General features: G+C 42.4%; 1 protein-coding gene across 3 annotated transcripts in view; it reads left to right on the top strand.

Moving 5' to 3' along the window:
* The window catches only part of USP50 (ubiquitin specific peptidase 50), a 28,739-nt gene continuing 12,346 nt past the window's right edge, over window positions 1-16,393 (top strand). Inside the window, exons 1-5 of one of the 3 annotated variants that reach the window (XM_031661624.1) lie at window positions 1-527; window positions 2,508-2,702; window positions 3,501-3,696; window positions 6,030-6,245; window positions 8,455-8,597. In XM_031661624.1, the coding sequence (XP_031517484.1) occupies window positions 475-527; window positions 2,508-2,702; window positions 3,501-3,696; window positions 6,030-6,245; window positions 8,455-8,597 (803 nt within the window). In that variant the 5' untranslated portion in view covers window positions 1-474. The remainder of the gene's footprint in view (window positions 528-2,507; window positions 2,703-3,500; window positions 3,697-6,029; window positions 6,246-8,454; window positions 8,598-16,393) is intronic. The other 2 variants (XM_031661625.1, XM_031661626.1) reach the window with 2 other exon arrangements.

Below are 16,393 nucleotides of genomic sequence, written 5' to 3'. Positions count from 1 at the left end.
CTCCTAGGTGTGGTGTAGTCGCTGGTAAGGGGGAATGAGTGCCCAAAGCAGGCAGGGTTGCTGTAGTGTCCACTCACTCAGTGGTGGTAAATCTTTTGTGCACATGTAAGTGTGTGTGTGTGTATAATATATACACACGCAAGAGAAACTGAGTGATGGAGAAAGGGAGGTTATATGTGTAATTCATTCTCTGAAGCCTAATCTTTTTAAAACATTTCAGACAACCAAGTAACAGTGTCTCATGGCAACATGCTAGAATCTTGAAGGTGAATGGAAAGGATTATGATGTATGGAAAATCCAAGTTGGAGTGGTGCCTGATACAGGTGAAAATCAGTTTGCAGCTACTGGAAGAGAGAGGAGCATATCAGTTGTTTAAAACAAAAAGCCAGTGTTAACAGGCTCAGAGAAATGAAGTTGAAAGGAATAGTTGTAGCTGCTGAATAGAAGTGAAATTCCAACGTGGTTCCATTAAAATGTCTTCTCAGCGATCTCTCCCTGCAGATGACTTCGGTATCTACTATGTCCTGTGAGCCTTGATCTACTACAGCTTTCTAGATAAGCCCAGCTCAGAGGAGTCAGGGGATACATGCTACATTCAAGAGGGTTCTCCCAGGTGTGACCCATGGGAGGTCCCCTGAAAGGAAGGAAGATTGTACCTAATATCTTGGCAATAAATACATGTCCTTCCTAAAGGGTGACAGTCTAGGACCTCCTGTGATATCAGTGAGTAAAAGTGAAAATGACCATTCTTATAACAGTGAACACTTTTCAAACTGGCATAACTGTGCTTAAAAGCATGTAAGAGGTGAGGTCACTGTCTCATGGAGGCCAACTTTAAATACAATATATGGAAAGAAAAATCCCAGAGGACATAGATACCGGGTTGCCTGGCACGATATAAAAAATTACAAGAGGGGCTGGGTGCGGTGGCTCAAGCCTGTAATCCCAGCACTTTGGGAGGCCAAGACGGGCGGATCACGAGGCCAGGAGATCGAGACCATCCTGGCTAACACGGTGAAACCCCGTCTCTACTAAAAAATACAAAAACCTAGCCGGGCGAGGTGGCGGGCGCCTGTAGTCCCAGCTACTTGGGAGGCTGAGGCAGGAGAATGGCGTGAACCCGGGAGGCGGAGCTTGCAGTGAGCTGAGATCCAGCCACTGCACTCCAGCCTGGGCAACAGAGTGAGACTCCGTCTCAAAAAAAAAAAAAAAAAAAAATTACAAGAGGAAGCTCTGTGCAGGGAGAGGAGGTGCCCTTCGGAACCCTCAGTGTTCTCTCCGTGCAGGCAGGTCTGGCCAATTCACATGAACACTCTAATCCTGTAGCTTACTGGGAAGGACATCCTAGACCAGTCACTTAAAAAACTTTTTTAAGTTGTCATTTATTGATGAACCTGTGTCAAGTACCTTGCATGATACCTTCATAATCCTCACAACCATCCTATAAGGCAGATGACATTATTCATATTTTATAGACAAGAAACAGACATAGAATCCCAGATCCTATAACTAGTAAATGGCATAGTTGGGATTTAAACTAAGATCCATTTTTTACAAAGTCTGTGCGCTTTCTCCTTTCCATGTATATATGTGTGTGTGTATTTATATGTATATAGCTATATACATATATACATATATGTGTGCTCTTAAGATATCTATATGCATGCTCTTAATATGTGTATATGTTATGCTTTAAATATATATGCTATATATACATATATACACAAATATACACATATATAAATCACATATATATAGGCAATCTTAATATATATAAATCCAAATATCTTAATGGATAGATATATTGGGAGAGAGGGAGGGAGGCAAACAGATGATAGGCAGGTATTCCTTTTCTCTACATACCACCACACACCCCGTGAGTAAATGACTAAATCACTTCAAACCTGACATCTCATCTGTAAAATGGGATGTAAAAATAATTGTTCCTGCCTTACACAATTGTTGAGAGATTTAATGGGAAAATGCATGTTAAGTACTTAAATAGTGCCAGGCTCACTACCTGATAGCTATTGTTTTATTAACTTTTAATAATAATAATAATAATAATAATTTAATTACTTGTCCAGCAAGTTGTCGGTTGTCTTGCTTTGGTTTTAGAAAGAAATTTCTATCTGTCTTATTTGGCTTCAGGCACTTGTTCACAGTTCTGTTCTAAGTAATGTAATTTTGTTTTTAATTTAATTTAATTTATGTAATAGAGACAAGATCTCACTATGTTACCCTGGCTGGTCTCAAACTCCTGGCCTCAGGCAGTCCTCCCACCTCGGCCTCCCAAAGGGCTGGGATTACAGGTGTGAGCCACTATGCTCTGCCATGCTGTAATTTTAGACTCCAAGTTCCCATACTTCCTGTCCTTGGTGGGGAATGCATTTGGAGGAAGTCTTATTAAGAACTCTTCTTTGTTTCACAATATTGAGAGGCTTATTGTCATTTGTACTTATTTTGTTCTCTCAAAACCCTTTCTTTCCATGTGGCACCAACACAGTGCAGAGTGCACAGATTACTATGATACCCTTCCAGTTAAGGAGGCTGATGGGAGCCAGCCCTGTTCTCAGGGCGTCACTGGCTTGCGGAACTTGGGCAACACGTGCTACATGAATGCCATCTTACAGTGTCTCTGCAGCATCTCGCCGCTGGTGGAATACTTCCTCTCCGGGAAGTATATCACTGCTCTTCAAAAGTAAGCCCATTTGCATTCCCTGCAGCCCAGCTCCCACCCCCACTTCCCCACAGGTGAGGTTAGAGAAGGAACTCTGGAATCCCTATTAAGGGATTAAACAAGCAAGTCAGTAGAGGTTGTAGCTTCCCAGATAACATGCTAGAGTAAGTAAAAGTGGGAAGGGCAACCAAGAAATGAATGCAGCTCCTTTTTTTTATTTTTATTTTTAAAATTTTTGTTGTTGTTGAGACAGGGTCTCGTTCTGTTGCCCAGGCTGGAGTGCAGTGGCACGATCTTGGCTCCCTGCCACCTCTGCTCCTCAGGTTCAAGTGACTCTCCTGCCTCAGCCTCCTGAGTAGCTGGGATTACAGGCACGCACCACCATGCCTGTCTAATTTTTTTTGAATTTTTTTGTATTTTTTTGTATTTTTAGTAGAGAGGGGGTTTCACCATGTTGGACAGGCTGGTCTCAAACTCCTGACCTCAAGTGATCCACCTCTCCCAACCCACCACCTCAGCCCCGCAAAGTGCTGGAATTACAGGCATGAGCCTCTGAGCCTGGCCTCCTTTTTTTTTCTTTTAGACAGAGTCTTGTTCTGTCACCCAGACTGGGGTGAAGTAGTGGTATGATCACAGCTCACCGCAGCCTCGACCTTCCGGGGGCTCAAGCGATCCTCCTGCATTGGCCTCCCAAAGTGCTGGGGTTACAGGCATGAGACACCACGCTCTTCCATTTTGAGACTAATTTCCCAGGCTTGGGTGATGAGGTGCCTTCTTTTCATTAAATCAGCCAGAAACATATCCCTTTCTTCTTCCAAGCGATTGCAGTGAGGTTGCCACTGCTTTTGCCTACCTGATGACAGACATGTGGCTGGGAGACTCAGACTGTGTCTCACCGGAAATATTCCGGTCAGCTCTTGGCAACCTCTACCCAGCATTTACGAAAAAGACGCAACAAGATGCTCAGGAATTCTTGATTTATGTCCTAAATGAACTTCATGAAGCTCTAAAAAAGGTAAGTAGAATTAATGACCTTGAAATAGGATAGTTCTGCACCTTTATCAGCAACTTCCATTTTTCCTTCTTTTGCTTGTTCAGTTAATATTGTCTACTTTGTGCCAAGCACTGTGCTAGGTGTCCTATGGAGAACATCCAAGTTAGTATTTCAATGTGTAGCTGTATTTACCAAACTTACTTGTCATCAGAATCACCTGGGAAGATTTTACAGCACAGATGTTAAGGCACATACTCCAAGGGTAATGAATTAGAACGTCTTTGGGGAAAGCTTACTTGGCATTTCCAGTGGTCAGCCAGGCATGGGAAACACTAGTCTACTTTTCTTTGGAAATAAAGGCTGCATGGACTAGTTTTTAAAAGTGCAAAATATATTCCTCACGAGAAATATAGAATTTTATAGCTTACATTTTCTTGGGACCTACAAATCCATGAAAATATTAAGCTTGATATTAGATTAAGCAACAGATCTACGCACTACAAAGTTTCATCCTCGTACCAAACACGCCTAACCTGAGTTCATCACCGAATTACGACATACGTTTCATTAAACATGAAGTCATCAGTTACTCTAGAGGTTTTGCCTTTATTTACAAAACTCACTGCCCTTAGTCTTGGTCTGAGACCCACATTCTCTGAAAATGTGTCCTTGACTTTATGCAATGTCCTTCCACTAATGTTACCTCACTGCACCTCTAATACCCAGGGAATGGTTAGCATCGAGATTGCAAACTATAGCTATTAATTGTTCTCATTGGCAGGCCTCAGTTCCGTTTTTCATTTAGAGTAATAAAAAAAATTCATGGCCGGGTGCTGTGGTTGACACCTGTAATCCCAGCATTTTGGGAGGCCGAGGCGGGTGGATCACTTGAGGTCAGGAGTTCGAGACCATCCTGGCTAACATGGTGAAACCCCATCTCTACTAAAAATACAAAAATTAGCCAGGCATGTTGGCGGGCGCCTGTAGTCCCAGCTACTCGGGAGGCTGAGGCAGGAGAATTGCTTAAACTCAGAAGGTGGAGGTTGCAGTGAGCTGAGATCCCGCCACTGCACTCCAGCCTGGGTGACGGAGTGAGACTCCGTCTCAAAACAACAACGAAAAAAAAACCAACAATGAAAAGAGAGAAAAAAAAACGTATTCATGGCAGCACTTTTTAAAGAGAAGAGGCGAGTGGGCAGTAAAAATCCCTCATGTCCTCTTCTACAGCCAATCTGAAACAAATAGCATTCTGTTTCCCAAGATCAAACTAGGAATTAGGGGAATGAAGTTACTGTCAGGGTGGAAGACTTTGGCAGCAGAGTGTGACGAAATGAGCAAGCAGAAGTGGAATGGTGAGCACAGCCCCAAATTAGAGCCAGCTGTGGAGCTAACGCATCTTCAAAATGTATATTCTACTGAGACTCTTCAATCACTGAAAACTCAGGGTGTGCCCCAGAAACGCTGTTGCTGAGTATGAGTTAGATCCAAACCAGGCCACAAGGCTAGTTCTGCCAGGCTGCCTTAGGAATTTCAGATTTGCTCTCTTATCTTTTTTTTAAAAAATTAACCCTGTAGAGACAGGATTTTGCTATGTTGCCCAATCTGATCTCAAACTCCTTGTCTCACGTGATCCTCCCGACTCAGCCTCCCAAAGCACCACGATTACAGACGTGAGCCACCATGCCTGGCCAAGATTTGCTCTTTTAAAAAAGTGTTTTCTAGAAGTTAAAGGAGAAAAGGCTACAGAATTTAACCTGAAGGGACTGGAGACAGGAAAGATTGGATTTCTTAATATTTTACCTTTAGATCTGCTTGAGTGACCTAATGCTAATTTAGCTTACTTACCCCCTTCCCAGGAAAAACTAGCTCCCAAGGCTGGTAACTTATGGGGCCATGGGTATATGTTTTACCAGAGTTAGGGTGTCATCACTCCTCTGTTTCACCTAAAGGGAAAATATCTGAATTATCAGAAATCACACATGATATATATACTTTCAAGGATATCTTACTCTATTGTCTGAATCCAAAACTAAGTGGTTTCTGGTAGCAATGTATCATTCTGATAGGAAAAAAAGCAGTCATGTCATTGAAAACTTTATTTTTTTTGAAACATGGTCTCACTCTGTCACCCAGGCTGGAGTGCAGTAGTGCTAACACGGCTCACTGCAGCCTCGAACTCCTGGGCTCAACTGATCCTCCAACCTCAGCCTCCTAAGCAGCTGGCACCATAGATGTGTGCTACCACGCCTAGCTCATTTTTTTTTTTCTTTGTAGAGATGGGATCTCACCATGTTGCCACAGTCTTTTTTAAATAACCAGTAATTAATCTGGGTTAAATTTGCTCCTTGATTCAGTACCACTACCCCCGGAGAAGATCACACGAGAAAGGTCCTGCTCAGAGATGCTGCAGGAAATGGATTACCACTGAGACATCCGTCATCACCCAGCTGTTTGAAGGGCAGCTCAATTATAGCATCGTGTGTTTAAAGTGTGAGAAATGCACCTACAAGAACGAAGTCTTCACTGTCCTCTCACTCCCCATTCCATCCGAATATGAATGCTCCCTTCAGGTAGGAATGCGGTATTCCTGGACACTTTGTCTTGCTATACTCTCAGCCTGGATTTTCTCAGGGCTATTTCCTACATTTGTTTAGTATGAGAGGCAGCTTTATAACTTTAATTTTAAAAGAAATAGGCTGGGCGAGTGGCTCATGCCTGTAATCCCAGCACTTTTGGCCGAGGCAGGTGGATCACCTGAGGTCAGGAGTTCAAGACCAGCCTGGCCAACATGGTGAAACCCTGTCTCTACTAAAAATACAAAAATTAGTTGGGCATGATGGTGGGCACCTGTAATCCCAGCTACTTGGGAGACTGAGCCATGAGAATCGCTTGAAGCCGGGAGGCGGAGGTTGTAGTGAGCCAAGATCGCACCACTGCACTCTAGCCTGGGCGACAGAATGAGTCTCCATCTCAAATAAGTTAAATAAATAAATAAAAGAGGAAGTCCATGATGACAGAATTTTTTTTTTAGGGACATACTGGTCAAAAGTTACTAGGAATTCAATCATATTTTTAAATGTACTCAATGAAATAGCCTGATTGTAAAATTGGAAATATAGTGGGGTTTATTCAGTCTATTGAGATAGATTTGTGCATAAAAGAAATTTGTAATTTCTAGCAAAAATTTGTGACCCTCCCTTACCCCAGAGGTCTGTAAGGCCCAGACTTGGAACTAGATATAAAACATTCTAGACTCTCAGTCTCGCACTCTTATATTTTGGACTAAAGCTGTGAAATGTTTTGGAAAGACAGAATGGAATCTAGTGCCTTGGTTTACCTCTCAAATTTTCTTCGCCACAATGCCAAAAGTTAATCTGTAACTGGGGATGTGGGCATGGGGTGAGTGGCAGTAGAAGGCAGCCAGCAATAAGGGGCAAACAAGGGGCGGACAGCAATAAGTTTTCTTGCAGAATTATATAAATTTATATTTTTTTCTTCCTATATTATGAAAGCACATTTTATTGCTAAAAGTTTTACCTACCAGAATTGGAGAATAGAATCCTATTACTTATTCAGCACTGGGCTTTGTTTCTCAGCTCAAACTGCTAGATTGTTGGAAAGAAATTCCAAACACCCAAGTAAGGTGCCAGTGGGTCCTCTGCAAACAAAATCTGTGCTCATCTTCTTCTTCCAGTTAGTGGTTTGCAGAACCAAGGACCTGGCCACATTGAGGATCTCTCCTATGGATATGGGGTCTAATTTTTCCCTGTTCTGCTATCTTTATCATAGGCCACCCCCAAACCCTGAAAGTCATTTTTGTCACCAGATCATTTTAGCAATGAGATGAATAGCATAAAGCAGCTGCCTGATTTCACTGGTGAAAATTGCAAAGTTGCTTGAGCCATTACAGGCTCAAGCCTGTAATCCCAGCACTTTGAGAGGCCAAGGCAGGCAGATCACGAGGTCAAGAGATCGAGACCATCCTGGCCAACATGGTGAAACCCCATCTCTACTAAAAATACAGAAATTAGCTGGGCATGGTGGCATGCGCCTGTAGTCCTGGCTACTTGGAGGCTGAGGCAGGAGAATCGCTTGAACCCAGGAGGCGGAGGTTGCAGTGAGCCAAGATCGTGCCACTGCACTCCAGCCTGGCAACAGAGCGAGACTCCCTCTCGAAAAAATAAATAAATAAATAAAATAACAAATAAATAAAAATTGCAAAATCACTATTATTCAGGAAAAAACAGAAAAGTTAAAATGCCGATTTATAGGCTGGGTGTGGTGGCTCACGCCTGTAATCCCAGCACTTTCGGAGGCCGAGGTAGGCAGATCACCCCCTTTCTACTAAAAATACAAAGATTAGCTGGGCTTGGTGGTGTGCGCCTGTAGTCCCAGCTCCTTAGGAAGCTGAGGCAGGAGAATCACTTGAACTGTGAGGTGGAGGTTGCAGTGAGTCGATGCCACTGTAGTCCAGCCTGTGCAACAGAGCGAGACTCCATCTCAAAAAAAAAGAAAACAAAAAACCCAAAAAACTGATTTATAGATTATAAGTGAGGTAGGCAGTCAAATCCATCTCAGTAACAAGAAAGAAACACCTTCTAGGTGGATTTTACAGGTATCTGGCTGCAACTAGTGAGACCGTTATCTTCTGGACTTGTTGACTTTGAGAAAAGCACTGAGAATTACATTTCCTCGGCATTTGCAAAGTTCCAATAGAAACAGAGAGTGCAGGTCGCAGTTGATCCAATTTGGTCACCAAATCCTTTTTTTCCTGAACAGGACTGTCTCCAGTGTTTTTTTCAACAAGACACACTGACCTGGAACAACCAAATTCACTGCTCCTTTTGTGAAACCAAGCAAGAAACTGCCGTGAGGGCTGGTATTTCCAAGGCACCCAAAATAATTATTTTTCACCTTAAAAGGTATGGATTTTTACATTTTGTGGGCACGTATTTTCGAACAGCTTTCTAGAGATGTAATTCACACGCCAATAATTGGCCCATTTAGAGTATACAGTTCAATGATATTTGGTATATTACATTATTGTTTTTAAATTGTGATAAAATACATACAGCATAACATAAAACTTTGCCATTTTAGCAATTCTAATCATACAATTCATTGGCATTCATTATTCACAAGCAATGTTGTGCAACAATCATCACTGTTTCGGAACTTCATCACCCAAACAGAACCAGGAATCTTTTGCACCCATTCCTGCCCCACAGTCCCTGGTAAGATACCTCCAGTGATTTAACCGTCAAGGCCCTGTGTATTTTAAAATCGTTGTTGGTTTCGGTTTCTTTTCCTTCCTTCCTTCCTTCCCTTCCCTTCCTTCCTCCCCTTCCTTCCTCCTTCCTTCCTTCCTCCTTCCTTCCTTCCTTCCTTCTTTCTTCTTCTTTTGAGATGGAGCCCCACCTTGTTGCCAGCTGAGGCAGTGATGTGGATCTCGGCTCACTGCAACCTCCACCTCCCGAAGTTCAAGCTATTCTCCTTTAGCTTCTCCTCGATCTGGAGCAATTATAATCTGATGGTTTTACCTGTTGCTGACCTTTGACCTCGCGATCCTTCACTTCTGCCCCAGTTCGTGACCACTGTTTCTGGCCAGCCGAAAGAGTTTCGACTTGTTTCCTTTCCTTTTCCTTCCTTTCCTCCTCTTTTCCTTCCTCTTCCTTCCTCTTCCTTTGTCTTCATGTCACATTAGACTGAGGGGATCTCGTTCTTGCAGTCTCCGCTTCTCTGGTTCAAGCCATTCTCCTGCCTCAGCCTCCAGATTAGCTGGGACTACAGGCACCTGCCAGCATGTCTGGCTAATTCTTACTTTTTTTGGTAGAGACAGGTTTTCACCATGTTGCTCAGGCAGGTCTCAAACTCCTGAGCTCAGGTGATCTGAATGATCTGCCCACCTCAGTCTCCCAAAGTGCTTGGATTATAGGCATGAGCCACTGTGCCTAGCCAAATTTCTTGTATATTTTCAATAGCAGTTCTTTACCAGATGTGTTTTTTTGTTTTCTTTTTTGTTGTTGTTGTTTTGTTTTTTTTAGTCCATGGCTTGTTTTTTATTGTCTTGACAGTTTTGTAGAGCAGAAAATTTTGACTTTAATGGAGTCCAGCTTATCAATTCTTTTGTAAAGGAGGCCTTTGGTGTTGTAGCTAAAAAGTCATTGCCAAACACAAGATTATCTAGATCTTCTCCAGTGTTATCTTCCAGGAGTTTTGTAGCTTTCTGTTTTACGTTTTGGTCTGTGATCCATTTTGAGTTAATTTTTGTGAAGGGTGTAAGGTTTGTGTATGGATTCTTCTTCTTTTTTTTTTTTTTTCATGTAGATATCCAGTTGTCCCAGCACCATTTGTTGAAAAAGGTTATCTTTTCTCCATTGTATTACCTTTGTTCCTTTGTCAATGATCAGTTGATCATATCTTTGTGGGTCCATTTCTCAGCTCTCTTGTCTATACCATTCTTTTTCTAATTTTTTTTTTTTCAGCAATACCACACTGTCTTGATTATTCTGGTTTTAAAATACGTTTTGAAGTTTGGTAATGTCAGTCCAATTATGTTTTCCTTCAGTATAGTTTTGGCTACTCTGGATCTTTTACCTCATCCCATAAACTTTAGAATCATTTTGTCAATATCCACAAAATAAGTTATTGGGATTTTGATTGGGATTACATTGTATTTACAGATCAAATTGGGAAGAACTGACATCTTGACAATATTGAAGCTTCTTATCCATGAATATAGAATATATCTCTCTGTTTATTTAGGTTCTTCTCGGATTTCTTTCATGAGAATTTTCTAGTTTTCCTTCTATAGGTCTTGTACATATTTTGTTAATTTTATAACTAAGTATTTCATTTTTGAGGGTGCTAATGTGAATGGTATTGTGATTTTTTTTATTTAAAATTTTTTTTTTGAGACGGAGTCTTGCTCTGTCACCCAGGCTGGAGTGCAGTGACACGGTCTCGGCTCACTGCAAGCTCCGCCTCCCGGGTTCACACCATTCTCCTGCCTCAGCCTCCTGAGTAGCTGGAACTGCAGGTGCCCGCCACCTCGCCCGGCTAATTTTTTGTATTTTTAGTAGAGACAGGGATTCCCCGCGTAGCTAGGATGGTCTTGATCTCCTGACCTTGTGATCCGCCCGCCTTGGCCTCCCAAAGTGCTGGGATTACAGGCATGAGCCACAGCGCCCGGCCTGGATCTGTCCATTTCTGACAGAGGTGTGTTAATATCTCCAACTATAAAAGTTTGGATTTATCTATTTCTCCTTGCAGTTCTATCAGTTTTTCCTTTGTGTGTGTGTGTGTGTGCGCGCGTGTGTGTGTGTGTTTGTGAGACAGAGTTTCGCTCTGTTGCCCAGGCTGGAGTGCAGTGGTGCAGTCTCGGCTCACTGCAAACTCTGCCTCCTGGGTTTAAGCAATTCTCATGTCCCAGCCTCCCGAGTAGCTGGGATTACAGATGCGTGCCACCACATCTGCCTAGTTTTTGTATTTTTAGTAGAGACAGGGTTTAGCCATGTTGGCCAGGCTGGGCTCAAACTCCTGACCTCAAGTGGCCCGCCCACCTCAGCATCCCAACGTGCTGGGATTACAGACATGAGCCACGGTGCCCAGCCAGTTTTTCCTCATGTATTTTGATCCTTTGTTGTTAAGTGCATATATGTTAAGAATTTCTATGTCTTCTTGAAAAATGGATCCCTTTATCATTATATATGGCCCTTTTTATCCTCAATCACTTTCTTTGTTTTGAAGACTGCTCTGTCTGAAGTTAATATAGCTACTTCCACTTTCTTAGTGGTAGGATGGTTTGTTTTCCTCCATCTGTTTACTTTAGTCTCTATGTGTCTTTATATTTCAAGTATGTTTCTTGTACACAGTATATAGTTGAATTTTGTTTTTGATTCACTGTGACAATCTGTGTTTTAATTAATGTATATAGACCACTGACATTCAAAGTGATCGTTGATGCTGTTGGGTTAAATATCTGTTGTACTTGTTACTGCCTTCTATTTGTTGCCCTTGTTCTTTGTGTTCCTGTTTTTATCTACCACTCTTTTCCTGCTTTTTGTGGTTTTAATTGAGCATCTTATATGACTCCATTTTCTCTCCTTTATTACCATATAAGCTATACTTCTTAAAACATTTTTTAGTGGTTGCCTTAGAGTTTGCAATATACGGCCGGGCGCGGTGGCTCAAGCCTGTAATCCCAGCACTTTGGGAGGCCGAGACAGGTGGATCACGAGGTCAGGAGATCGAGACCATCCTGGCTAACATGGTGAAACCCCATCTCTACTAAAAAATACAAAAAAAACTAGCCGGGCGAGGTGGCGGGCGCCTGTAGTCCCAGCTACTCGGGAGGCTGAGGCAGGAGAATGGCGTGAACCCAGGAGGCGGAGCTTGCAGTGAGCTGAGATCCGGCCACTGCACTCCAGCCTGGGCGACAGAGCGAGACTCCGTCTCAAAAAAAAAGAGTTTGCAATATACATTTACGACTAATCCATGTCCACTTTCAAATAACACCATACTGCTTTCCTTGTATCACTGCTGTCATTCATTTCACTTATATATAAAGATACACAAGAATATATATGATATATACATAAGCATACATAATTGAATATATTGTCTCTATTATTGTTTTGAATAAACTGTTATGTTAGATCAATTAATAATAAGAAAAAAGTTTTTATTTTACCCTCACTTATTCCTTCTTCAGTGCTCTTTATGTCGATCCAAGTGTTTGACCTATATCATTTTCCTTCTCTGTAAAGGATTTCTTTTAACATTTTTTTTTTTTTGAGATGGAGTCTTACTTTGTTGCCCAGCCTGGAAGGCAGTGGCATGATCTCGGCTCACTGCAACCTCTGCCTCACGGGTTCAAGCGATTCTCCTGCCTCAGCCTCCCGAGTAGCTGAGATTACAGACCTGCACCACCATGCCAGGCTAATTTTGTATTTTTGTTAGAGACAGGGTTTCACCATGTTGCCAGGTGGTTTTGAACTCCCTACCTCAAGTGATCCACCCGCCTTGGCTTCCCAGAGTAGCTGTGATTACAGGCATGAGCCACCATGCCCAGCCTCTTTTAACATTTCTTGCAAGGCAGGTCTACTGGCAAAAAATTCCCTTAATGTTTCTTTGTCCAATGACGTCTTTATTTCCCTTCACATTTGAAGGTTAATGTTACAGGGTACAGAACTCTAGGTTGGTGGTTTTCCTCCCTTTTAACACTTTCACTATTTTATTCCACTTTCTTCTTGTTTGCATGGTTTCTGAGAAGTTAGATGTAATTCTTATGTCTGCTCCTCTATAGGTGTGCTTTCTGCCCCCAATCTGGCTTCTTTTGGGATTTTTTTCCTTATCTTTGATATTCTGCAGTTTGAAAATGAAATGCCTAGGTGTCATTTTTCTGGTATTTATCTTTCTTGGTGTTCTCTGAGCTTCCTGAATCTGTGGTTTGGTGTATGGCATTAATCTGGGAAAATTCTCAGTCATTACTGTTTCAAATATTTTTTCTGTTCTTTTCTCTTTCTTTTCCTTTTGGTATTTCCATTATACAGATGTTACATCTTCGTAGTTGTCCCACAGTTCTTGGATATTGTTGTGCTTTTTTTTTTTTTAAGTCTATTTTCTTTCTTTCTTTTTTTTTTTTTTTAGTAGAGATCCAGGGACGGGGTCAGGGGCTCTTACTTTGTTGCCCAGGCTGGTCTGGAACTCCTGGGCTCAGGCGATTCTTCCGCCATGGCCTCCCAAAGTGCTGGGATACAAGCGTGAGCCACCGTGCCCAGCCAGTCTTTTTCTTTCTTCTTTTCAGTTTTAAAGATTTCTACTGAGGTTCCTCAAGCTCAGAGATTCTTTCTTCAGCTGTGTGCAGTCTACTAATAAGCCCATCAGAGGCTTTCTTCACGTGTTAGTGTTTTTTTTCCTCTAGCAGTTAAAAAAACAAAAACTAACCACTATACTAACAAGGATACCTCTAGCATTTCTTTCAGTTCATTCTTTGGATTTCCAGGTCTCTGCTTACATTGACCATCTGTTCTTGCATGCTGTCTACTTCATTCATTAGAACCCTTAGTATGTTCATCAGTTTTAAATTCTCAGTCTGGTAATTCCCACACCCCTGCCCTATCTGGTTCTGATACTTAACTGTCTCTTCAAACTGTGTTTTTCGCCTTTTAGTGTGCCTTGTAATTTTTTCCTGATAGCCAGATATGGTGAACTGGGTAAGAGAAACTGACGTAAACAGACCTTGATGATGTGGTGGTAAGGCGGAGGGGCAGGGGAAGCGCTGTATAATCCTATGAGTGGGTCTCGGTCTTTTAATGAACTTAAGCCTCCAGACTACGAACTTCACAAGTGATCCTCAGTCCCTTCACACCTGCTTCGGTGGAACAGGATGGTTATGCGTGGGCTGGAGTTAGGTGTTTTCCTCCCCCCAGGTCAGTTAAGCTCTGATAAAACCCCAGCAGGTTAGGCTCTGGTTGATCAGTTTCTCCTGTGGGCAGGCGTGAAGAGCCGGGTGCGCCAGTGTATTCCAGAATGGTTCCTTTCCCTTCTTCCTCCTGCCAGAAGCATGAGGAGAGTTGTCTCTAATACTTACCGTGCGAGTGTGGTTGGGCTCCTGGAGGGAAAACTCACGAAGTAGGGGCCCCCCGTGACTGGATTCTTTGGAGTTTTTAACTCTCAGACTCTTCACTGAGCCTCTAGCAAATTAGTCAATTACAGTCCAGGTTTTCCTACGCAGACCTGTTCCCTCAGAGGTTTCTGCTCGGCAGTGTTGGCTCTGGTAAGTTTGTGATTCTCTGTGTTTGCTGGTCTGTGTTTCCAATTTTGGGGGCAGTGGTTTGTCCTGTGACCTCACCGCTCTTTCAGCTCTACGAAGAGCTGTTTATTTTCCTTTCGGTTACTTCTTTCCTTCCTGAAGGAAAATAACCAAAAGTTTTGTTTAGCTTTTAACTTGTTAGGACAGAACGGTGACTTCCAAGTGTCCTTATGTGTAGAACTGAAAACTAGACGTCTCTCATCATTGCTTTCGGTGTTCAAACTGTTCAAAATTGGCCAGTGGGAGCCCCTTCAAGTTAGCTCCTGGGGTCCCATGAGTTTATTAGGGTATGCTTACAAAAAAAAGTATCATTTTTAGTGCACAGTTCTGTGAATTCTGACAAATGCATGCAGTCGTGTCGCCATTACAACCAACATATAAACCATTTCCATCACCTCAAAAAGTTCTCTCATGCTCCTAACTAATCACTCTCCTTCCCGACCCTAAGCCTATAGAAATGGCTCATCTGATTCCCAACCTTATAATTTTGTGTTTTTCAGAATGTGCTATGTCATACTGTATGTAGCTTTTAGTTTTTCTTTCACTTAGCATGATTCTTTTGAAATACGTGTTGTTGCATGCATTAGTGGTCCCTTTTTTACTGCTGTGTGCTATTCCTTTTTGTGAGTGTACCACAGTTGCACGTCTCCACCCGTTGATGGACGTTTGGGTTGTTTACAGTTTTGAGTAGTTAGGAATACAGCTTCTACAAACACTAGCAGATAGCTTGTTATGTGGGCCTAAGTCTTCATTTCTCTTGGGGTGATACCCAGGTATAGAATTGCTGGATCACATGGCATTCCCTTAGTTTTTTGAAAACAGGGTATTTTGCTTTCTGGCACAAGAATGTCTCAGTCTCAGTAATTTCCCAGCCTCAGACCTACATCAGCCATTTTTCCAAAATGAACATAATTTTTTTTTTTAAAGCTTCTGAGTAACTGATGTGAGCCTAGATTTACAAACTTAGGATCTATGTAACAATACAGAATGTGAAAGATTTTCACAAAATGTTCTTATTAAAACATTATATTAAAACGTTAAAAAAAACCTCAGAGCTTGAAAACGACATTGCCAAGACTACCTGTGCCGAAATCAAGATAAGGAAAAGCTGAGCCAGTGTGGTTAAACTAAACAGGTTCAGTTGGAGCAAAAGCCTCAGGAATTATCAATGTGGTTTCCACTTCCCCCAATGCTGAGAGCCTTGGTTATCCCTTTCTTTTTGCCCTACTAGATTCAAGTTTAGCTTGAATCTTTACTATCTCACTCCCTGATTCAACTTCCAGTCTCATTTTGGTGAGGTTTGTGGATGTGGTATTTAAATAGATAAGAGAAAAGTAATTTATAAGTCTGTACCAAATAATCTTTCCAAGAAATTACTTTTTTTTTTTTTTGAGATGGAGTCTCGCTCTGTCGCCCAGGCTGGAGTGCAGTGGTGTGATCTCAGCTCACTATAACCTCCACCTCCCAGGTTCAAGTGATTCTCCGACCTCAGCCTCCTGAGTACCTGGGATTACAGGCATCCACCATCATGCCCGGCTAATTTTTTCGCATTTTCAGTAGAGACGAGGTTTCACCATGTTGGCCAGACTGGTTCTAACTCCTGACCTCAAGTGATCCACCCACTTCAGCCTCCCAAAGTGCTAAGATTACAGGCGTGAGCCACCACACCAGGCCAGATATTACTTTTTTTTAGAGATAGGGTGTCACTCCGTCACCCAGGCCGGAGTGCAGTGGCTCGATCATGACTCCCTCAGCCTCCCTATGCTCAGGTGATCCTCCTACCTTAGCCTCCTGAGTAGCTGGGACTACAGGTGAGAATTCTATGTAGAGACAGGGTTTTGCCTTGTTACTCAGGCTGATCTCAATAGAACTCCTAGGCTCAAGGGATATGCCCGCCTTGGC

This window comes from Papio anubis, unplaced genomic scaffold (assembly GCF_008728515.1).
Source record: "Papio anubis isolate 15944 unplaced genomic scaffold, Panubis1.0 scaffold206, whole genome shotgun sequence".
NCBI lineage: Eukaryota > Metazoa > Chordata > Mammalia > Primates > Cercopithecidae > Papio > Papio anubis.
Note: the sequence above shows the minus strand (reverse complement) of the source record. Positions and strands in the feature narration are given on the sequence as shown.